Raw genomic sequence first — 25,211 nt, forward strand, 5'->3', positions numbered from 1 at the left:
CTCCTGCTCCTCCTCTCTATCCTCCTGGATTCATTTGAGAGCCAACTTCTGGAGCTGCTAAATGTGTCACAGGGCCAAAAGAACTCACCTGACATTCTTGGACAATCCCAGCTGGAGAGGACTAGCTTCTAATATTTCATTCTTAAGAGGAGGAAAAAAGGGAGAAAACTCTTTGGTTAAGGAGTTGCTACAAGAAAAATGTGAACTAAAGGTAAGAAGAATTTCTTTGTAACTCTGAAAGGCACTTTTAGGCAAGGCATGCTTGTGTGTTTGTTGATTGGGTTATTCCTTGAGGTTTCATTTAATTGTAGTCCAGCTTTCTACATCTATATTTAGACTGATGCATAGCTATCCATATACAAGGAGAAACTGGAATAAATACTGCAGCTGAAAAAGACTTGGAGAACTAATAAGCAAGTCCTAACTGTTGTTTTGAAGTAAACGGGAACAAGCCATTGAAATTACACTCCTGAGTTTGAATGAATGCCTTGTGAGAGAGTAGAAAGCTGAGGTTGCTAGGGATTCAATATGTGAATATGTGACTCAGTGTTGGTATAATTCCTTTCCTTATTTATTCTCCCTATTCCCCCCCCCTCTTTTTTTTTTGGTATAGGAAGAACATGCAGTAATTTGGAAAGAGAACAGGATTCATCCTGTTGGTGGAGGAAAAAAAAACCCCTTATAACTATACATCAACTCCATATACAAGTCCAGATGAAGGATCCAAACTGAAAGGGAATAAACAGGACTTAAAAAAAATAATAATAAAGAGGCCAAGGGCCAAATGGGAGTAAAGGGGCGTTTCAGGAAAAGGAAAGAACACTGAAAGGCCTGGTCCTACGAAAGTGGAGGCTCTAAAGGGGACTACACTGCAGAGAAGAAGTCTCTCTTCACAGTTCAGCCTTGCAAGAGACCCTGGGTGGAAAGGCTTTTACCATGGATCTTTGGTGTTTCCCAGAGAATGTTCCGTTTGCTTACAATTGCTCCTTGAGCAATACCACCCTGGAAAACCAGACTTCACAAGCCAACCAAACTTTCATCATGAAACGGAATGAAGACATTGCCAAGGTAGAGGTGGCAGTCCTGTGCCTCATCTTTTTCCTTGCCCTGACGGGAAACTTATGTGTACTGCTGGCTATCTACACAACCCGTCACAAACATTCTCGCATGTACTACTTTATGAAGCATCTGAGCATCGCTGACTTGGTTGTGGCCATCTTCCAGGTCTTACCCCAGCTCATTTGGGACATCACCTTCAGGTTCAAAGGGCCAGATTATCTCTGCAGGTTGATCAAATATCTGCAAGTGGTGGGAATGTTTGCTTCCACTTACATGCTCTTGTTGATGTCGCTGGATCGGTGTTTGGCCATCTGTCAACCCTTGAGGTCTTTACATCGGAGGTCTGACCGGTTGTCTGTCCTCCTCACATGGGTAGTGTGCCTCCTGTTCAGCATCCCGCAGCTCCAGATATTTTCTATGAGGAATGTGACACATGGGGGGAAGGATTGCTGGGCAACATTCATTCTGCCTTGGGGTCCTAAAGCCTATGTCACCTGGATGACCTTGACTGTCTACATCATCCCAGTGATTGTGCTGAGTGTCTGCTATGGCTTGATCAGCTTCAAAATTTGGCAAAATGTGAAGCTAAAAACCATCCATGAAACAAGCATGAGTCTAACCTCTAGTAATTCCCATGGAGGCACACTCTCCAGGGTGAGCAGTATCAAACTCATTTCCAAAGCCAAGATCCGGACAGTCAAAATGACCTTCATTATTGTCTTAGCCTTCATTATGTGCTGGACTCCTTTTTTTATTGTGCAGATGTGGCTTGTATGGGATGAAAATGCTCCAAAAGAAGGTATAGTTTGTTCTCCTTTTTTAATGCCTGCCTATGTAGCTCTGTGCAGTAATTTGCCTCAGTGAAATTTCTTTAAAATATATCTATAACTGAACTATTATCAGTAGAGTTGATCTGTAATGTAGCATTAAACAAAGCTTTAGTAAATATTCAGATTTTTAAAAAGCCTTATTCAAATGAAAAAAGCAGAAGACTGGCTCATTGGCTAGGATGATAGAACAGATAAAATATAAAATGCGATTTGAGATCTTAGATATTATTTATGTGACCTTGGATAAATTACAAAGTATCTCTGCCCATAATTGTCCTGTGTAAACATGGGGAACTTGGATGCTTTTATGAGGAAGCTATATGGGTGGAGTATAAGTCAGGAGGAATAGGAATAATCTGCATAGAAATGCCCAGTATTTTTTCAGACTTAGCCACATCAAATAATTTTCTATTAATCTTGATGAGAATGCATGAAAAATAATGTTTATATCAATTACTGTGAGCAAATGGGAAATTGCTTTTACAAGTAGAATGGAAGTGCCACTGTAGCTATAATATTTTTCACTGAAGGAGCTCAACAATGTCATTTAGACTTTACTCAATAAATTGGCTGATTTCTAAATGCTAGATCAGAAATGAAGGAAGCAGAGGAATTTTGTGAATGAGTTGTGTAGGCTATCACTGACTGGGGAGTTGGGAGCTTGACGTGCGGGGGGCACTAACACAATGCGCTATTTATGTTAGGAATGGATAATATTGAGGACTAAAGATTAAATCACACTAACAGAATCATTTATAAGAAGTTTAATAATTTAAAAATGCTTCCCATTTGCCTAAAATTGATTGTATAATAATGTCTTAGCAAAAGGACTAGAAATATGATGTTACTTCCTGAATCGCTATGTTCCTTCTTTTATGTTACTTTGAAGAAGTGGATTGTCCTCCACAGACATTTGTGCCTTGTTCAGTTTGGTACTTTGAGGTATCACAAGATTCTCTACTTTGTCCCAGAACTGGAAATCTTCATTTTTTCCTCTGAAAAATAACAAATAACTAACAGATACATTAGTAAGGGCTTTGGCTGATCTCACCCCAGCAGTACCTACAATGTGTGGTTCAGAATAAGAGCTATGTGGCAAGGCACATTTTCCAGCATACTCTCTATTATCTAAACAGGTTGAGGTCAGCTTTCCACATACATTTATCTATCAGCAGTGTCTGGTCTACAGAGAAGTTGCTTAAGTCCATCAGCTGGCTCATGAATGAGCGCACACTGTTTTTGGATTAAGCATCTACTTACGTATGGGAAAGTGCCCAGACTGCCACTGCTCTTATCACTCCAAATATGTATAATCGTAGTCTGAGAAGGTTGGGGGAGAAGCCACTGTGGTCTGGGGGTTGAATATGCATTTTGCTGAACAACCTGAATCTCTTGATTGGGATGTTACAATCTGAAAAAAATCAATACCAGTTACAGCAAAATTGTCTTATTTGGCTAAGACTGTAAGTGCAAGTTCCAGCCCCACCCCTGCAAAAGAGAAATGGCATCAGACAAAACAAATGTTTAGGCATAGTAACTTTGGAAAATCATAACCAACCAAAAATGAAATATAACAACTGAGATTTAACAAAGTGATTAAGTTTGGTTAGATCTGTTGAACATTTGATAAAAGTTGGATCAAACTGGATGATTGATAGCTGGTCACCTTTGTGTTAGAGGGGAGTCATTAGATGCCTTCCGGCTCTATTATTTTTAACTTTAGTAACATCAAAGTTGCATTTATAATGTGTATAACCCATAATTCCCGGAATGGCCAGCTACTCAAATTCAAATGGGTGATGATCAGTGGTCTCTCTCCAACTTCAAACACTTTGCTCCTTCTTTTCCTACAAAAGGTAATTTTGAGATAATGCATTTTTCAGTAAAGAAATGAAGGATGAGCTTGGTTAGCCTTTTTCCTGTTCCTATCTTCCCATTTAAATTGCCCTTCCCCAGCTGGGAGGAAGAAATATCTTTTTGAGCTGACAGTCCTGGTGTTGCAACATGGATGCAGAGAACCCAGACTCCTATTCCTGTTCTGACTGCAGCCCCCTTTAGTCAGCCTACGTTCTATTCATGGTCCTGTTATATGTATCAGCTCAGATCAGCTCACAGAGAAAACGTATCAACTCAGATCAGCTCAGATCACCCTGAGAGAAAAGTCATAATATTACTATGCTCAATGAAGAGCCCAAGAACAAGGTATTCTCTAGGCATTATTTTATTCTCCACAAATCAAAAATATATTAGGACTCTAGATCATTCCACCAGTCATAAAGGAAACCCAGGAACTGGATCTATTGCTCAGTCCAAACCATTGCAAACTAAGTTTGTTAAATAGGGCAACTTTGACAATGATATCTTTCCTTTAATCAGCTAGTGCTCTTCCACTAGACTGGCTTATGTCAGCCACTCTGATACTACCTTTGCTATAAGCATGACAGCCTTGTGTTTCATTAACTACAACCTGCTCAATTCTTATTTCTGTGAGATCTTTTGCCCTTTGTCAGTCAGAGAAATATTTCCAAGGGTATATTTCTTTCACTTCAAACATCTTCAAAAGCCCAAAGGTTTTTATTTCAATCAAAACTGTTAGACTGTCTGAAAGTATTATGTCCCCCTTCTGCTTAGTGGACCAGGAAGACGTGTGAGAAAAAATGTTGTGAAGTTTGCAGAGTTTTGCGTGCCCTCTAGCCAATCAATTTGACCATAGCAATTTTGTTCACAAGCTGTGACACAAAATGAAATGTGTAGAAGACAGAAGATAGCAGAAGGCGAACAAGGGAAAAGAGGAGATGTGGCGGTATGCAAAGCATCTCACAGTAGAGATAACAGCAAAATGAAAAGTGAGGAAAAATTCATTTGGGAATTGGTCTGATAAAGGGTATGAGGAGCTTCCCAATATTCTATTATATGCCGCACGGACAATGTTCCTTGCTCCCAGGGCAGAGGAGATTATCTTATGTCTGATATGGGGCTTTATCTGCCAAAAACCATAAAAGAGTTTCCAGTAAGAATATTTCTTTGTAACACTTTGCCTGCCAAATATTCCAAGAGTTTAGAGGGGTAGAGGAATTATGCTTGTCTTTGAACTGGCAACAGAGGTGGGAACAGAGACCCTTACTCTTCCTTAAGGGAATTAGGAATTAACATCAATTTCAGAAAAGCTGTAGCCAATAAAATGTAAAGGCATCATAACTGACCCGTGGCTATAGATCAAGTGAAGAGTTTGGTCCTGTCAAATGTTGCTAATATCTCATTGTGAGAATGATCTGGTGATACTGTTTGTCCACAGTAGAATGAAGTACGGCAAGCCCAATGGCCCTCTTAAAGAACGGGTTAAGCAAATAAGAATACAATTCAGATAATGATCTTCCCCTCCTAGACCTGAAGATAGCCTTCCCCATCTCAATGCCCACCAGACGTATTCAGTCAATATATCCTGGAATTCCCAGGTTATTTCATGAAATGTCAATCCAAGAAAGTAGTTTTTCTGGGAGGCAGCATTTAAACTTAATGGCTCTTAAACTTTCCTGATGAGTGTTGTGGAGCAGTTCTTATCTGTTTGATAGCTGCTGCTCTAAAAGATAGTGAGCAGAAAAGTAATACAGTATTTATTTGTGATGGGCTTTCTAATCCATTAATGCTGAAATTGATTGTTGGTGTATTAGGAAGAAAAAAAAACTCAATAGCATTTCAGAATATGAAAATGTGTTTATTAGAATGAATGCAAAGTCCCTATTATGTTTGTAGTCCTAGAGAATGATTAATTTAGCATTTCTAATATATCTTGCCTCTGGAGGAATCTTATTTTTTTACCTATTTTTAGTTACAATATTTCATAGAATTAGATAATGCTCCCCAATATGCCTTCCGTTGGTTCTAGAGGAAAACCTAAATTAATTTTGCTTGTATTTGTTGATTGCTTGCTATATTTCTATGCTCTGTCTTACAAGGGCCCTGTTTCTTTTACTCAGATCCTAATATTGGCTTATATTTATATTTTTAAAGAGAATGATAACAGTAATAGAGCCGTTGCTGATATTTTTGTACTAATAACCCTTGCATGAAATGAACAGTACATACTTATTCAAAAGCTAGTCCTACATTCTTAAGATGGGCTTAGTCCCTTTTAAATGAGCACTGGTTGCATCTGAAGTTGGCCAGTTAAAAACTGCTTTGACATCATGCACAACTTTTATCCATTCTTTCCCCCACAAGGCAAGAGTTGTAGCCTAGACTTTTTCTGATGTAAATTTGTGCTTTGTTTTGGTGGTACAATATAATGAAATGTTACCTGCTGATATTGACTACCCATGCAGTCTTAACCACTGAGTAAATCCTAAAGATTAGCTATGAGTAAGATGCATTGCAGTCATTGGTAACAAGATACTAACTTAGGGTTCTGCTAAAACTTTCATTAGTAGGCCTGTGAAAGGGTGCAGTCATGCAATCAGCTGGAAAGATGTATGTAAAGTGTCCAAGCTAACAATTAACAGAGGCATGGCTGGGCCAGATGTTCAGAATGCAAAAACACATTGGAAAGAGCAGCATGATGAAAAGTTTACTAACGAGCAAAATGTTTATTTTTCTCCCTGTGTAGAGTGGCAGAATCATTTAGGTCAGGGTTCCTGTGCCCTGTGTCAATGAATGAGCATCAAAAATGTTAATAACATGTCCTCTATGTTCTTCAAATATAAGTTCTGCCTTAACTTTTTTATGTTAATGGGGTCTTAGGGATGGTAGTCCTCACGATGGTAGCTGGGACCGGAATTTCCATCACTAAATGGTGTGGTTGTAAAGTGTGACATCACATGACCGCATCGCTTGCCATTGATGGCAATCCCAGCATTCCCCACTGTCGTTGTTAACTGAATCCCACCAGTCATTAGCTGAGGACCCACCCTGATCTGAGCAACTCCTGGCTTGGTCTCTCCCAGCTCCAAGCCTTGCTTTCTTTTCAACTGCCCCCATCCGCCTGTTTCCTCCCCTATCTCTGTCCCTTTGGACACCTTATACTCTGCTGCCTATGCTGGCCTAGCCGCCCTGCAGTCCTCTGGCCCTGCCACCCTTGGCACCTTGTGCTCTGTTTGCCCTTCCAGCCTGCCGGCCTTGCTGCCCTGTGCTCACTGACCCCGATGCCCTGCTGGCCCTGCTGCTCCCAGCTGACCTTTGCCATCTTCCTCCCACTGCTGTCAATACATGCCCAACCTGGCCCTATGCAAGGCAGCTGCTGGCGCGCCAGGGCTTCTTCCCATGGCCTGGAGGCAGTGGCAGCCAGCTGAAACTGCTGAAGGACCCGAGCCTCTACTTGACGCCCAGCACCACCACTGCCACAGTGGTGCAGGGCAGCCCAAAGGGCAGAGATTCGGGGAGATAGGTGGGTGGGGGGAGTTGAAGTGCCCCTGTGGTTGTAAGTGTGGGCAGGCTGCCAAGTGCCTGAATTTTGATCACCTGGCTTGGGGGCACTGCTATGGCTGTAATCTTGGAGACTGGGTATAAGTACCATTTGTTCAGTGCTGCCATAACTTCGAATGGTCGCTAAATGAATAGTTATAACTCGAGGACTACCTGTATCTATAGTTGGATCCTATATAGTTTTTATAGTGGAACTGTACTTTCTGTAGATGTGTCTGATTATTAGCCAACAATGTGAACGAGAAAGGAGAATCACAGAAGAGATGATTGCCAAACATTGCCTTGCTCCATTCTTCCAGGGGAGATTTCTGTTGAATCTTAGTCCTACCCCCTTTTGCAAGTGGAAAAGAGCCTTCCATTCACAGAAGGGACATTCTAGATCCAATTTTATTCACATGTTCTTGCTAAATTTTGGCTTAATTAATAATTGTTTATTGAATAAACCACACACTAAAGCAAAAGCCAACAAACCATATTATGTCTTATTAGGGTGGGGGAACCTGCCTATAGCTAAGCATGGCTAAGCTGGATTGTTTTAAGATGATTCCTACTAGCTGAACTGCCAGTTCTATTATATCAATGTCTTTTTCCACCAATGGGGGAAAAAAACATCCTATTATATTTTCATAATAATTAGCATAAAATAGCACTTAACAAAGTCTCATACATTATCTCAGCACGTACATCATCTCAGATGTCACTTTATGACAGGCTGAAAATGATATGGAAGATTTCAAGTTAGTTGCTGCTCTTAGCTGCTACTATATAATTACTCTATTTATTATTATTAAAGGAGAATGTGAAGATAATTACTTTTAATATTGTAGCTAAAATTTGTGAGTAAAAATCTAAGTAACAGACCATTGATGATACGATGGAGAAAGAAATGTGGGAGTTGTCATGATGATGAGTAATGTCATCTTATGATTTTCTGATTAATAGTTGTCCAGCCAGCTTCATAAAAAAACTTTGTGAACACTATCTCCAATTGTGTCTAAGGGGTGTTAGACCACCTAGGAAATCCAGTGACTTGAGTTAGCCAATGGCTCTCTCAAGATGGGTTGTTGCCTTAGATGAAGGCCTCACACATTCCCATTCGATGTTCAGAAGATGACTATATTAGTAGTTCAATTTTAGTTCTGTGCTGGTTACCTCTACAGCACTTGAGGATAGTTGGCCAATTTAAGGAACACAGAGTAGGCTGCTTGCATCCTCACTTTCACTGTCTGCCTCCCAGGATCTGTTGCCTTAGATAGCTACCTCACTCTGCCTAATGATAGGGCCAACACTGCCTACTTTTTAGCTTTCTACATTAATCTAAACAAAGAACAATAATGGCTCATCTATATGGACACTGGAAGATTTCCATTAAGTAAGTCTTCCTATCTTGAAATACTTTTGTCACTCACAACTGTTAGTTCAGTTCTTTCATAATAAACATAAACTGTTCTTTGCTTAGAAACTTGGAAACACATATCTGTTGGAGCAGCAAGAACAGTATTGTATAAGTATATATCCATTAAAAAATCCAGACAGGACCTGAACTTAAATAGAGTTCATGTTTTTAAACTCCCTGTGACTGTAGAGCAAAAACGAATTAATATTTTTTTCCTATAGAATTTCTTTTTTCTTTAAACGTAACCTCTTCAACTGTAGACTTCTTAGTCATTTTCCACATACATTTTATTAATAAATGGCTGGATTTCGGGGTGACTTATAAACAACAGCCCATTGAGCATGCCTAGCCCCAGTTTGCTTTGGTTCCTGGGTAAGCATATCAGGGTGATGCCCAGCCAAACAATACAGCCCAAAGCAATAGATTTTCCTTCAGTCTGTCTACACCTGACCTCTGTTGGATGAATCTCGTGCAAGGTTTTGAACACTTTGAATAGTCTTCCCCACCTTGGGGCTTTCCAAGTGTATTGAGACCACTCCCAGATTTATTGCCAGCATGGCTGTTCTGGTTGTGAATTCTGGGACTTATGGTCTGGACAGCAGCAGGTTTGGAAAGGCTGACTTTAAATAATTACTTAGTGCTAACTTCCAGAGGAGAGGCTGTGTTAATCTGCTGCAGCAAAAACAATAAAGAGTACCATTTATGTGATGTAAATATGCTAAACCACTTGTATGCAAAGCCCAGTGGAATGGCTGAGAAATAGACTTCTCCTCTTACTTTTCACAAGTTCAAAATACTGAAAGGAGGCCTAAAATGTTCCAATTAGAATTCAGAAGTAGAACCTAGATGTGTTACCTAAGAGCCTCAATGGATTATTTGAACATTAGAATTTCAATGTGTGATCATGAATCAATGCTAATACTGAACAGTAATCAATTAGATTTCTTTTGTAAATTAGGTTTTGTTTTTCTTTTTTAAAACTAATAATGCCATGTTTCACAGCAAAGAGTAGATTTCAGAGAAATTTCTTATTCTGCGATTAGCTTATGCAAAGGTCACCTTAATGACTCAGTCTTAAGGAAAGCTGATGAGAAAAATGAAGCATTTCAGAGTAAGCATGTTTAGGGGAGCAAATGCAAGGTATTTCCATGATGAATGAAAGGTTTTCAAGGTTTCTTTTCCCGTTGGTTCATGCTGGAAAGAAATTGCATTAGTCTGTATCTCTAGCATGATCATTATTTCTTGTTAAAGTTCTGATTATATAATTACTTACTTGCCACCATATTTTTTGTTAAAAAGGCAAACATTTCAGGAACTGTAAATATGGCTTGCTACTCTTGTTACAAAACCTTTGTAAATCTTTGTATACAGAGGTAGCCGGATATGAATCTGGCTCAGCCCAATAACATTGTATTTGCCAGGATATTATGCTATTTTTTCAAAGTTACATAACTCAGTTATATTGAACAAGTTAATTATTATTGCCAGTTCAAGGAAAAGCCACAAGCCTTTTGTGTAGTATCTATTTCTAGTGGGTCATAGGACAATGAACATTAGAATCCTTTCCTCTTATTGATCACTGCAATATTATTAGCTGCTTCTCCCTCTATCTGTTGAGTGAATTCCAGAACAACCCTCTAATGCCACAGCCCTTGGGGACTAGAAAACAAGCACAAGGATAAGGCTGGGCATAATGAGGAAGCCTCTTGGGCATGATTGTCACTGGATGGGGAGAAAAGGAAGATTGGGGTTATGCTACTTCCAAGTCCAAAGGCAGGCATCAGTTGCGGGCACTTAATATGAAGCAAGGGATGGAGAGAAGGAGGCAGCTTCAGCACCGAAAGGCAGAGGACGAGGTGGCAGAAAAGGATTGCGTCCCTGGGGGGAAATATATGCAGAAGTAAAAATATTATAAGGCAAACATGCCCTCAAAAGGAAACCCTGATTGAGTGAAAAAAGTAGAATTGATGGAAAGTATGACTTCATACAGGGCTGCCATCAAGCTGAGGAGGTTTTTGGCAGGAGGAAGAAAATATGACTTGGGATTCAATAGATTTATCTGTCTTGTAATCCACCAAGAGCACTGTGGAAACAAAGTGTGGGAGACTCTTTACAGTACATTTGTCTCATATGGCCACCAGAGAAGATTGAGAAGCAGAGGGCATATTCCCTTTAACTCTCTCTCTGTCCCATTCTCCAAGGATGACAATCTATCTCCTTTACAAAAAGCAGTCCTATTCTTGAAGGGTTGTCTGGAGCAAAACTCGCTTAAAGATTTAAAAAAATCATAAAAAGACAGAGCACGAACTTTGGAGTTATTTATCAACAGTTGGTGTTTGGACAAATGTACAAATAGCCAATTTAATGGGACAGTCATTTTACTAGTTACACAGCAATAATTAAAACACTGTTTGCAGTGAGTCTTTTTTACACTTCATAGAGGAAGTTGCAAATTAGTTTAACACACTCCTTTGGATGACATATTTAAGGAGAAGAGGACCATGGTTGTAGTGTGATAATCAAATGTTAGAAAAAGCTGGGCAATGTTGGGGTTCAGGGGTTGCAACTCAATCTTTTAACTTTCAAAGAGCTATTCGAAGACTATTTGGTCATGCTGCCACATCCCTGGAAGGGCCATCGCTGATTTTTTTTCCCCAGCCAATATATTTGGCCTGTGAGAGAAAGATTTAAGGGTAAGAATGGAAGTAGGAGGAACAACCACTTTTAACTCCCACTCTTACAGGTCCTCCCACCCCCAAATGGGCCATTCTGTTGACAATATTGGCATATTGTTAAGGTGCTAGTATCTGAAAATAGAGTTTGGGGGGAAGTAATATACCTCATCTACTTTAACAGCAATATATAATGATAGTTTCTCACAGGCCAGCTTATCAAATCAAGGCCCCAGTATTCCAGCATATCCACGTATCTGGATGAGATGGTTTGCCTAAATCTGTTTCCAACTGACTCTGAAGCAATTAATAGATACTGCCTTATTCAACCTAATGGATTATCTGAAGCAGGAACTGGATAGAAGGAGGGTGTCCATGATGTATAATTTTATATGCCATTTGAAAGACAGAAATTCTTTGTATTGATATAAGTTTTGTTTATTATGGTTTTTAAATACTGATGGACTGGAACATCAGCCTTCATGAAAACACTATTCATTGCTGAATTGGCAAAAATGGTTGATGAATTTGAAGAGCAGCTAATGCGTGGAAAAATACTTTCTCTCTTTTGGTTATTTTCATCTGCAGTACAGATAACAAAGTTTCCAGGAAGCCTTATTTCTTTAAACATGAAATAGTGGCAAGCATTCATCCTGTAATTGCTTTTTAATGATGTTCCACATTTATTGTACAAATCCTAAACCCCTGAGATACTATAAACACCTTTGCAGTAAAATGTAGCCATGCTGCTGCCCTACATATTTTTAATGTACTAATGCTGAGGGAATGGTATTTGTCATAGCCTAAAGTAGATTTATGAAGACCCAGGTTTCTGTTTCAGGCTCTACAACAAACTTTCCCAGATGTGTTGAGATGACAACTCCTATGATTCCTAATCTACTGGACTAACAGTGAGGGAAGCTGGGAGATGTAATATCAGGACCACAGCTTTCCCATCCCTAAAGTATAGGCTTAGATCTAACTGGCCCAATTCAGGCTAATTCAGATTTAACTGGAGGTTGTTTATATATTCTAAATGTTAAAGTAAAAAAAAAGTAATTTTGATGAGCAGAACATCTAGAAATCCATGCCAAAAAAGTGACAAGCTGGCTTGCTCATTTACTCTGAGCCGTAGGAACAGTGTATATACAGTATATAAAACAGACAAATTTGGAAGATGTAATAAAAATGGAAACAAGAGTGAAATTGTGGCCAATCTTTGAACGGATCCCTTTTTTAATTCTCTAAGTTATCTAAGCTCCCCAAAAACACACTGATTTTTTCCCCATAAAACACAGAAGGCCCAAGATACTTTGGTGCCTGAGCCAAAAAAATTTCGTAACACACTCATTTGTGGAAAAGATAAAACAATTATTTTGAATAGTACAATTTTCCTTCTTAAAGTTATTAAAATTTGCTACCACTGTCTAGCAGTAAAGCCAACCTGTATATCAACTTTACAGTAGTATTTATTTATTTATTTATTTAAAATAAATATTTAAAAGATTCATATGGCGTCCATCTTGAGCAACTCTGGGTGGCTCACAACAACAATAAAACCAGTAAATAAAATAATCAAAAAGCAGTAAAAACAGTGAAACAATTTAATTTAACTCTTTCTAATACATTTTTCTCTCATAGAGCTGCCGTTCATAATCACCACACTCCTAGCAAGTCTGAACAGCTGTTGTAACCCCTGGATCTACATGCTTTTCACAGGCCATCTTTTCCATGACCTCTTGCACCGGTTCCTTTGTTGTTCTTCACGGTACTTAAAAGCTCGGCAAGGATGTGATCTGAGCGTCAGCAAGAAAAGCAACTCATCCACATTTGTTCTGAGTCTCAAAAGCTCCAGTCAAAGGAGTTTTACCCAGCCATCTACTGCATGAGCTACAGAGATCCAGCTGTCTACAGACTGTACTAAAATGTTTGGCTAGGATGGCTTTGGTGTATATCTACTTAAGAAAATGAGGCAAAGCTATATGGGTGCATGTGAGTCTGGGCATAAATACGTAATATACTGTATGTGTAAAAATGAGTATATGTACATGTGCAGGGTAAATGTTTATTGATACACAAGGTAATAGAAAGCTGGCTATAGTCTAAGTCATGATAAGTAATTTGGAACCTTCAAGATGTTTGAAGTTCCTACTCCTGTCTGGCCCAGGCAAATTAGTAATTCAAAATATTTGGAGAGCACTAGGTTTTCTACCTTTAAGCTAAATTATAGTTCCCATCCAAGGTTCTACCATTATGTTTATTAAAGTGATGGGTTCCACAGATTAACAAAGCCTACAAACTGAGCAACAGACTACACTTACAAAGAACAGGAATAAGAGGAAAAGACTGTCTCCTATTGTAAAGGCAGTGGAGCATAGGTCAAATGAATATGGTGGAACCTTCTGAGCCAAACTACACATAGAGCAGAATAACACTGTCAGTTTTTCTTGGACTGACCATTCAAACCACAACGAGCAATTCAAATCTTTATACACCCATCATTACATGAACTTGCAGTTATGTTATGACTAGTCATGGAGAAAGATTAGGGGAGCCCAACATAATACCAAAAACTATATTTGAGGAGGAAGCAATAACTTCTGAAACTAAAATGGACTTTTACAGATATTCCATTTTTTCTAGTGTCATCATTCAAATTTTTTACCAACGTTCCATTGTGAAAGATCAGCTCCTCAAGATTGTCAGTATAACTTTGTGCTGTCACTCATCAACTGTTGGCAAATATAATACAGCAGAGTTTATAGAGAATGCAGACAGTGTCTTTGTGAGAAGAACACCAGCTAGCCCATCTTTACTGAGCACTCTTGCAGAACCTAGTCAGAAGGGGAACGTTGGGAGGCAGCTTTAAGGTACACTTTCAATTTTCAGTAGACAACAATGACACCTATCACTGCCCTTGTCAACAGCTGATATATTCTACAGCATGACCCAGAATCCCTTTAACTTGCAGAAAACACTCTGTGTTTTTTGATGTGATAAACAATATTCCTACAAGTGACCAGTGATCAGTACTTTCTGCTATTAAACACCATTGCATGTCAGTCATCAACTGTTACCGCAGAAGGTATCAAATGTTTAGCCCAGACAAAAGGAAAATTAAGAGTAGATAGTATAGAAAACTGTCAAAGATCTCAACAGCTATCACATAGAACATGGAGCAGATTTATATTCAGTAGTTCAAAAAGTCAGGACTACCAAAAATGGGTGGGGATGGGAGAGAAACCATTTTTGGCTAAACATCAAGAAAAACTTCCTAATGTTATGACAGGGGAATTAATTATCTCTGGAGATGTTGAGCACTGAAATACTTCAATTATCTCTGGAAGTATTTAAGCAGAGAGGCTCCAGATGTATTCTCCTTTGAACAGTAATGTATGTAGATGATTTTGGGGGTTCCTTGCAGCTCTAATATACTATGATTCTACAAATTATTGAAGTGAGGTATTACTCAATTTTTAATACAGGCATCAGACAATGTTTAGAGACTATCTGAGCATCCATCAAAATCTGAAAATTGAAATTAAATGTTATTCTAGAAGTTTTCCATTTGCTACCTAATATAATTCAACTCTGGAGAATCTGCACCTTTGATTCTACTGCATGTATTATTGACTAAAACTTTTCACGTCTGCGAATGAATCTGAGGATGTTTTAGCTGCATTGCACCAGATTTTGCTTTTCAATTGTAAATGAGCCAAAGGGATGGTATATGGGAGACTTTTAAAAATTATTATGTTGACAATACTATATTAAGTGTAGTAGTCCTTGTTTAATGATGGCTGTTGGGATTGGAATTGCCATTGCTAAGCAATGTGATCATAAAGCGCAAGGTGATGTAGTGACAGCAGCTCCGGCAGTCCCAGCTGCCGTTGTTAAGTGACAACTACACGGGTTGTTAAGCAAGGACCTCATGTGACCGTGACTTCCAATTTCCTGCCGGCTTCCCCACTGACTTTGTTTATGGGAAGTCGGAAGAGTACGTTGGAAATCGCAATCATGTGATTCTGGCTTACTGCGATGTCATAATTGCAAGAAGGATGCCAAGTGCCTAGATCATAACCACATGACTGCATGGACATTGTGATGGCTGGAACTCTGAGGACTGGTTATAACTACCACTTGGTCAGCACCATTGTAAGTTTGAACATTCACTGAAGAAGTGGTCATTAAATGAGGACCACCTGTATTGCCTAATGGAGGGTCTCAGCAGCAGTTCAGAATAGATCAGGATCCTGTCCAGTGAGCCCCAGTTCCCAACAGCCATAGCAGGCATGATGTGGAATGCTAGAAGCTAAGGGTCACATGCTCTCAGCATGTCTAAGCCCTTGTAACAGCTGATTTACTTAAGGACGTGAATTGGACCAGTTGGGTGATAGATCTATTGCCTTCTTCAGGAGTTGCTTCAGTGAGACTTTTGCATTTTTTAGAATTATTCAGGAAAAGCTACATATTTAATACAAGTAATCCCATTTACTATGACTAATAGCAGTAAATAATAGACCTCTGTCCTTTTTGTACAGTATATACCCACACAGTTAAGGAAAACCCTGGAAAATATTCTGAAATTCAGAATTTGGTCAGTTGATTTTAATGAGGAAAAATTTTGCAAACTGAAGGCTGTGGGATGGACCTGAGAAACACGAGCAGAAAGAAGCTAGCAGAAAGGCATTTGCCACCACAGAATCCATGTAGCATCATGATTGAGGATTTGAAATAGGAATGGGGACACCTGGTTCAAATCCACCCTCTGATACAAATGCACCCAAATGGGTGATTTGGAGCCAGTCATTTTCTCAGCCTTATTTTTGTTCCCAACATCCCTTTTATGGCTGGAGGGGATGGTGTGTGTGAGTGGAACTGCGGTGGGAAGGGAGATTGTCCTACTTCAGGCAGAGGCAGAGTTTCATCCCATTTCATGCTTCTCCTACCCTTCAGAGAAGTTATTAGTCAATGAAGGAAGAGACAGTGAGAAGAGGAGGTGCAACCTTACCTTTTGCAACCTTCCTTTTGCTCAAAGTTCTCAGGAACCAATCCCTTGTCTAAAAAAATCATGTTCACTGACTTTACTGTAGAAAACTTTGATTAATACTATGTGGCTATACGTTCCTTGCTGTTTAATTCACGCAGGTATTTTTTTCTGGAAAAAAAAATATTTGAAAAAAACTATGTATTTGATTAAATAGTTATCTTCTATTTTAAAGAGAGACAATCACAAATAAAAGAAGCAAATAGGTCCCAGGGGAAAAGGAAACTAAACTGTATTACACATGAAAAGTAAATATAAATATAAACTGTAAATAAATGTAAAATTATCATACCACCAAGGATACTTCATACTGTGCCTTTCTACAGAAGCATTCCCTTTGCATTTGTGTCTTTTCTTGTGTCATTTGATCAAAGACATTTCCAGATTCTCTGCCTGCTATGGAGTAAATCTGGCCACAATAAAGGAGGGAGGTGTTGGAAAGAGGGGGAATGGGAAGGAGACCAATGAAGAAATGGGCAGAAGAAAAAAAAATACATGTAAGTTTAGAAGTTTTCTGGACAATGTTTAATTAACACAGAGATAGTAGATGCATTTACTGTTCTGGTAACCTAGGTGCAAGTTACAACCAAACATGAATAGTTTTGTTTAGGTGACACATCCAAAGCACTCCCAAAGTAGACAAAAAAATATTAAAGTAGTTAATATTCAAATAAGAATAATTTCTATCACTATTGAGTAAAGATGCTAAGATTACGGACCCTTAACTGTTACCTATAATAATACTAAAGGCTACTCAATTGCTTTCCAATAGGAAGAGGAATCACAACAGCTACCATGGGGCAGAAAAAAAGATATTGACTGGCCACATCAGAAGATCAGGATAGTAAGAATTTAAGCCAGCCCTAGAAGGTAAACTGAGTTCACACATTTTCATAAACCATGATTCAATATAATAGTTTAACTATAATGGCTGATTCAATGGTTTATAAACCACATTGGCTGTGTTCACACATCTGACTGTGTCAAAACCAAATTAACTATTGATTCATTGATTATCTACCATCAAGTCATTTTTGACTCCTAGCGACCACATAAATAGATTTTCTCCATGAACCATATTAACTATATGGTTATTATTATAATTAAACTATTAACTATATTATAGCTTAAAGTGAAGTATAAATCTAGCCATTGAGATATGTGCCTTTATTTGCAATCTGCATCTGCAACTGGGGTTTAAGAGTACTGGAGTTTTGCAAATAAGGCACATAATCTGGGATGCAGCGTCTTGGATTTAATTTTCATTTGTTTAGCCTGATGCCTCTTAACATTTTTATTGGCTGACTCCCCACAGCAACAGGTGGAAGGAATGTATCAGCAACCTGTGCATCCACAAACAATCCTTTTGAAATGCCAAGCATGCTTAATCTTCTGCCTATTTGAAAACAGTCCCAAGTGTTACATGTGCTCATTTTCAGGATTCTTTTTAATTAACATAGAGATAGTATAGGCATTTCATTAGTGTGATGCTAGTGTATATATTTCTTTTGGCCAGTTGATGGAAGTAGAATGATCATGAAGTAATTAGCACTCAGTATGCTACCACCATGGATTATTCAGTAATCAGTTACATTCTTTATATTTTTGTCCCTTAGATAGATTTGCTTGTGGAAACCTTGGTGAATGAGGTGCTGAAGAAGAAGCAGGCTTCTGATGTCATGTTGGAATACAAAGAACTTGTTTGCTCCAGTGTAGGCTAATAAATGAGAGATATGGATTATCACATATATTCTTTAAATGGAATCATACAGCTGGAATTGATTGTAGGGAGCATCTAGTCCAACTCAGGGCATGAGCCACTAGACCATTTCTGATCTTTTTGTTAGAAGCCTTCAGCTTTTCTGTCAGAGATTGTACAGTTCTTGTACACTACTTTGGTTATGTTTCCATCCTTCCATTTCCTGTACATACTCTTTTTTCTCTTCCAGCATTTTAAAGAATTCCTCGTGTATCTGCCCTGGTCTTTTTCTATTTCCCCCATTTTTCCTTCTTGTGGGGATTGCAATTTCACCTTCATTGTCTCATTTTTCCCATTCTTTCTGGATATTTTTATCCTTCAAGACTTTAAGACGTTGGATCTGACCTACCTTCCTTTGGAGTTCATCAAAATCCACTTTTCTGAAGTCCAGTATGCTGATCTGACTCTTCTCAGATCTTCCTTCTCTGGATATCACAAATTCCAGGATAACACATCCACTTTCCCTCAGGGTGCCAGTTACCTACACTTCTTCAAACAGTTCCTCCCTCTTGGTGAAGATTACATCAGGCTTATTCTTTCTTCCACTTTGTGACAGTTGAAATTATCAGCAAGAGAGGACAAGAATTCATTAGATCTCTGTCTCTTGGCAGATTTTAACTCTCAACAGACATCAGGATAATTGATATCTTCTGTTATGACTATTGCATGCCTCTTTGAAATTCTGATCATCTGATGCAAAAAAACTTTATCAGTATCTTTCACCTGCCCAAATTATGGGCAGGGAATCTATGCTAAATTCCCATGATAATATCACTTTCACTTAACATACTCCTTTTATTCTTACACAGATACTTTCAGCAAGATTCCAATGTTCTGATTTCTTGCAAGTATATTTTTCTGTTCAAATAATGTAAAGACACCACTTGGGTCTATTCCTTTTGAATTAAATTTTGATTCTGGGCTTTTGCCATCCTCCTCCTTTTTCTCTATTTAACACTCTCCTGATAAGATTGGTGAGATATCTGCCAAACATTTCCTTCCCAGCTTTTGTAAGATGTACCCAGGAGTCTTTCATGAATGTAACACAGGCCATTGTCATTGTCCAAACACTTCTCAGGAATACCATTTGCTTAGCTAGTGGATTTCCAGGATCCCGTTTTCCATTTTTACACCATGTGTCTCAGCTGAAAGTCTTGATGAAAAAACTACCTGTTCTTCCAGTTCCTTCACCATTCTTCACCAAGACCTTGTAGTCTGTAAAGATTCTATTGGTCTTCCTATCTGACATAAAGTCAGATAGGAATTGGAATTATGTATGCCCAATTCTAGATTACAGCATCAAGCAACTTCTTAATTTTCATATAGGTCTAGGGAGTAGCATGCTAGAAGAGGGGCAGGATGGAAGTGGACCACTGGCTATCTGTTGGTTCAATGAATGTATTTTAATAAGTTTCAAATCAAGTGGGGTGGGCAAGACTTTGGGTCAAGAATCCACGTGTGCTTTCCTCTGCGAAAGCCCTTTCTAGAAAGCAGGTGCTTTTACAGGAAGAATATAGTAATGAATTAAGTCCTAAGCCTATAATTTCCATTCTCTGGCTTTCAGGTTTCAGGAAAACCCATAATTCCTAGTCCTACACACATGGGGAAGGCCGATATTCCTTGCGCAAGGTGCTCAAGCATGCAATGGCTGATCAGATCCAGACATTCTTGGATGGAACCGATTTTCTAGATCCATTGAAATCAGGTTCGGGCCTGGTTTTGGCACTAAAACTGACTTGGCCACTCTTTTGCCTTGAAAGAGACAGGGAGAGATTGATTCTTCTGGACTATCAGTGGCTTTTGATACTACTGAACATTGTATCCTCCTGCAGCAATTTTCCAAATTAGGTGGAATGGCCTCAGAATAGTTCCACTAATTACCTCCATTACAAGAAGCTGATGCTTGGAATTCCTCCTTGACCCCCATGGTGCTTCTACTTTTGACGTCCATAAGGCTCTGTTTTATCCCTGTGTTATTCAACATCTACATGAAATTGTCTAAGGTCATTCTGAGATGTAAAGTTATTCAGTAAGTATTATACATGAAGGAGGAGGATATTTCAAAACTATCCTAGTAGCTTCCTTTCTCCAAAGTTTCCAATAATTATGATAGGCTGCCACCAGCCAGGCACCATCTGTCCAGCTGGGAATTTCTTATCCCTTCTACCCAGGACTTCTCTTCAGCAGACCTGAAGGTGCTTTCAAAGCCTAGAACTGCAAAATTGAAGTCTTGTGTCATAAGAACATAAGCAGTCCCCTGCTGGATGAGACCCTTGGCCCATCTAATCCAGCAGTCTGTTCTCACAGTGATCAACCAACCACACAAGGAAGCCCACTAGTCTCCCAGAATTTGGCCTTCACACTGCCATCAAAGCTAATATCCAGATCCCCATGACATCCATGAATAGGTCCAACCCTGTGTTAATCTTGAAGTGCAAATAGTAGCTATGTATCAGTGCAATCTTATATGTGGGAAAGGTTTTAATGAGAAACTGTTATAAAACCATTAAGCCAAATCTCTGGATATAAAAAGGAGTTTATTGAGGAAGGGGAATACAGGGCAAACAAGAGAAGGCAACAATCATACACACAGAATTCAACATAAAATCAATACAGTTAACCTTGCTAAACTACTTACTTATTATCTTCTTGAATAAGCTTTTAACTTCCTGTTACAGACAGGACAGTTGGAAAAGGATTATCTAGGCCTCCTGCTTGGATGTTCATAGGGGGGACTGTTCTTGTTCCTTCTTCTCTTTTCTCTGCTAGCTTTTTCTTGAGTGCTTCTCCCCACTCTTAGAGAAAATGGGATATAAGTGAAAGCCAAACTGATTGTTGTTTTGCCCAGGCAAGGACAATGTTCCATTTCTGATGCCCTGAGTCTAGTCAGCAAATAAGAAATTATTTAGGAATTGACGCCATCTTCCTAAAAACTCTTTATGGATTTGTAAAGGCATGATCTAGTTTTCAAAATTTCTGTCTTTGGATAGATAGGATTATATGGTTGAGGCTCTTTTTGGAAACAAAAGTTGGATTCCATTTATTTGGGTCTGTCAATATGAAATAGATGTTCAGGGTGCCATACCAAAATTAGGAGTTTGTCACACTATATTTATGACATCCAGGTCTATCTCTCTGTTTCATTGGGTGTAGGGAGTGACATTGCTAAAATAGTGCCTGGCTACAGTAATGGACTGGATGAAAGCCAACAAACTGAGGCCCAATCCAGACAAGATAGAGTAGCCACTAATGAATATTTATTTGTTCAGGTGGCTGTTGCTAAACTTGATCTGAGTGGGATTGCACTTCCCCTAAATGATCAAGTTCATAGCTTAGGGCTGCATCTAAACCCCTTATTGATATTACAGGCACAAGAGTCTCTGTGGTATGAAGAACCTTTAACTAGCCCAGGGTGATGCACCAGCTACAGTTCTACTTGGATGGTGATGGTCTCACTTCAGTAATCAATACCCTGGTATCTTGGGAAGAAACTACTGCAATATGTTATATGTGGGACTACCCTTGAAAACAGTTCAGAAACTTCATTTGGTATGGCAACAAGAATACTAACTGGAACTGGGCAAACTGAGAACATTGGTTCATACTGATTTTCAGTAGCTCCCAGTTCCTTTGTAATCTCATTTCAAGTTACTGATATTAAGCTATAAAGCCCCTTATGGCTTCGTACAACAATATTTAAACAATGACTCTTTTCATATGGTCCTCCTGTAACTAATTTCAATTCTGAAGTTCCTGAAGTAGAACTTTTCATTGATTACAGCTTTACCCAGTGAGATAAGCCTTAATTGTCTTTTCAGGACTAAGGAAAGACACTTGTATTATTCCAGTGTCATACTTCTATGATACTGTAAACTTCCTTATCGCTGCTTTTATTTCTATTTTATTGTTTATCATAGTGTTCATTTTATCTTGCATATTATATATAACATTTTAATGTATGGTTTGTAACAATTGTTTCAACATCTAGTTTATTGGTTCAGAATTTTATTGTAAGTTGGTTTGAGATTTTTAACAGGAAGCAGGTGAGTTTTAATAAATAGGCACACACATATTGTTAGCCTGTAAATCAGATGTCTGGATTTTCATGGCCATTGCTGACAATTCTGGGAGTTGAAATCCACATTTCTGGAGGGTACCCAGGTTGGGAAGGCAAACCATTGTAGTAATTGAATCCCATCTTTGAAATCTGCACACCACTTGCTTGCAAGGCCAATCCAAAGGGAATTATCATGCAGCTTGGGGGCCTCATCTCTAGTTGCATGTGCATTCATCCGTAATCTTGGGATCATACTGTAAATGTAAACCTGAGAATGAGGATTGCTATAAATCCTAATGTTAATTTGATAATGAGTCAAATGTGTACATTGTAGTCATAAGCCATCTACAGTTAAGATCTCTATATCCTAAAACAGTCCATTTATTCTTGCTCTGGGGAGAGAGCTGGACTAGAAGACCTCCAGAACCTCTTCCAACCCTATGATTCTGTGAATGTATGAAAATTATCTATGTGGTCACTAAGGGTCATCAATGCTTGATAGCATGAATCAATCAATCATGATTCCATAAGTACTATTTTCTGAAAGGGCTTGTCTAGTGTCCCATGTAAGTAAATTCCTCTGCCTATATTATAAACTACATCTGCAGAAAACGTTCATGGTTTTTCATTTGTCACATTATTCACGAGAAATCAATTTATCTTGTCTATGTAGAATTGTCTTTCTTAATGACATCCATGAAGAATTGGCATGAGAAATGAATACAGTAATCAAGTATAGATCTTAACAGGCGAGTCATGATGACCATTGCCTCTTCTTTGTAGCATTGCCCTGTAACAACATTTGTCCAATAGTCCAGCTATCTATAAATTTGATACAATTTTTATCTTTCCACTAGATTCTGAATACATGGAAGTCTTTGCATATCAAGATCTATATGAGAACGCTTCTCCATGGTGGACAGCCATACTGTATTGGTAGATGACCGATGTTATTAAGCTTGTCACAAGTAGAATTTTGATTTATATTGGAAGGACTCATTAGTGAATATTATTTTTTTTATTGGAGTCACCCAACTTGCTCATGGTAACTCCGGGTGGCTTACAGGAATAAACATCCCAAATACAAAACCCACTCCCCCCCCCCAACTATAATAACACATTTACACTAGCCATTTGATGGGCTCTGTATTGACCTGGGATCCCCAGGCCTGCTGGCAAAACCATGTCTTCAGGGCCTTGCGGAAGAGCATCAAGGTGGGGGCCAGTCTTATCTCTGCAGGGATGATGTTCCACACAGAGGGAGCCACCATGGAGAAGGGCCTTCTTCTTGGCCCTGCTTAGATGGACCTCCTTAATAGGGGGTACCCGTAACATACCCTGCCTCCCTGATCTGGTGGGGTGGGCAGATGAAACTGGGAAAAGGTGGTCCTTCAAATAACCTGGCCCCAAGCCATGTAAGGCTTTAAAGGTGATAACCAGCACCTTGAATTTGACCTGGAAGCAAATCGGCAGCCGATGCACCTCCCGCAAGAGAAGTGAAACATGTACAAATCTAGACTTGCACCGAACTATGCAGGACGCTGCATTCTGAACCAACTGAAGCTTCCGGATACTTTTCAAGGGCAGGCCCATATAGAGTGTATTACAGTAGTCAAGATGGGAGGTGACTAGGATGTGGGTGATTGTGAACGGGGCCTGTTGGTCCAGGAAAGGGCATAACTGGTGCACAACCCGCAGTTGCGCAAAGGCCCTCCTGGCCACGACTGCCACCTGCTCCTTGAGCAGGAGTTGTGAGTCCAGGAGAACTCCCAGATTATGCACTGGGTCTCTCTGGGGCAGTGCAACCCCCTCCAGGACCAAAGATGGCAATTCTCCATGGACCAAAGAACCCCAAACTCAGAGGCATTCTGTCTTGTCAGGGGTTCAGTTTCAACCTGTTGTTCCCCATCCAGACCTTAACAGCCCCCAGGCACTGCGAGAGGGAGGTCATGGCATTGCTTAACTCACCATGGGCTGAAATATACAGCTCATATATTAAATGGAGAATATATTCCATTTAATTCACTGAGGAAGATGTACATTGTATTCCGTATTATCCCTGCTCTAGGAATTGCTAACTTTGCAGATCTGAAAGGCATACTCTTTGATTTCCATCTATGCAGAGGGATATTTTGTAATAAGATCAAGACAGTCAACTATATGCCTTCAGCATGACATTCCCCTAAAAGAGTTCCTTCTGAAAAACTATCAAACTATTAACCTCTGGTTGGGCAATGAGCTTTTCCTGGCTTATTTATCACAAACTTTCTTGTTTTTAGATATTTATTATGTAGTAGAAAAGTGAAGTAAAAGAATAAAAATTACCGAAATTGCTTGCCATTACATATCTTAACAAAATAGTACACTTTCAAATAATGTACCGAGAGCAATTGAAATTGTAATACATGGAAATAGCTCAAGAATACTTCAACTTTGACTAGTTGAAGTACCTAGCTTTTTCATTTGCATAAAAATCCTCCTAACACTTGCCATTATGTTTCTATTTTGAATGGGAAAAACCCAGAGAAAGCACTCTTAAAAATGACACTTTTTCAAAGGAACAGTATGAAAGCAGCATTAGCTATGAACCTGCTCCCCATCTTCATTATTCACAATACTTCAGATATAGTATCTCTTGTGGAGGATTAAGATGCAAGCCAATGTCTAGATCTAATTGCTCAGTGAAAGAAGACCAGGCCTAAAAATAGCCAGCAGAGGCTGAAGCCCTTATAATAAGTTATGCAACTTAAGGAGAACTATAAAATTGGACAGAGAGAAAAGGAGACAGGTGAATCCTTATGGTGTCTGAATCGTTACTGCAAACCATATCTGATATTGGGAAAAGGCCATAGAATTAGAAAATGATCTCCTGCATGGTTGATACAATCAGTCCTAATCATTGTCTTCCACTATGTTGTGCTGGGAACTCATGCTTGATGCTAAAGCTATTAGTCTATGGCATTTCTCTGGAAT

At 39.1% G+C, this 25,211-nt stretch overlaps 1 protein-coding gene across 1 annotated transcript; it reads left to right on the forward strand.

Moving 5' to 3' along the window:
• Window positions 1–54: 54 nt before the first annotated feature.
• OXTR (oxytocin receptor) lies at window positions 55–16,716 on the forward strand. The gene is made up of 3 exons (XM_007425483.4): window positions 55–211; window positions 614–1,858; window positions 13,017–16,716. Exons 2-3 carry the CDS (start codon window positions 937–939, stop codon window positions 13,262–13,264), a joined length of 1,170 nt encoding a protein of 389 aa, XP_007425545.1. The 5' UTR covers window positions 55–211; window positions 614–936; the 3' UTR covers window positions 13,265–16,716.
• The last annotated feature ends 8,495 nt before the right edge of the window (window positions 16,717–25,211 follow it).

Source organism: Python bivittatus, unplaced genomic scaffold (genome assembly GCF_059951505.1).
Source record: "Python bivittatus isolate LINGU-HERP-01145 unplaced genomic scaffold, Pbiv_v1 ctg000080_np1212, whole genome shotgun sequence".
Taxonomy (NCBI): Eukaryota; Metazoa; Chordata; class Lepidosauria; order Squamata; family Pythonidae; genus Python; species Python bivittatus.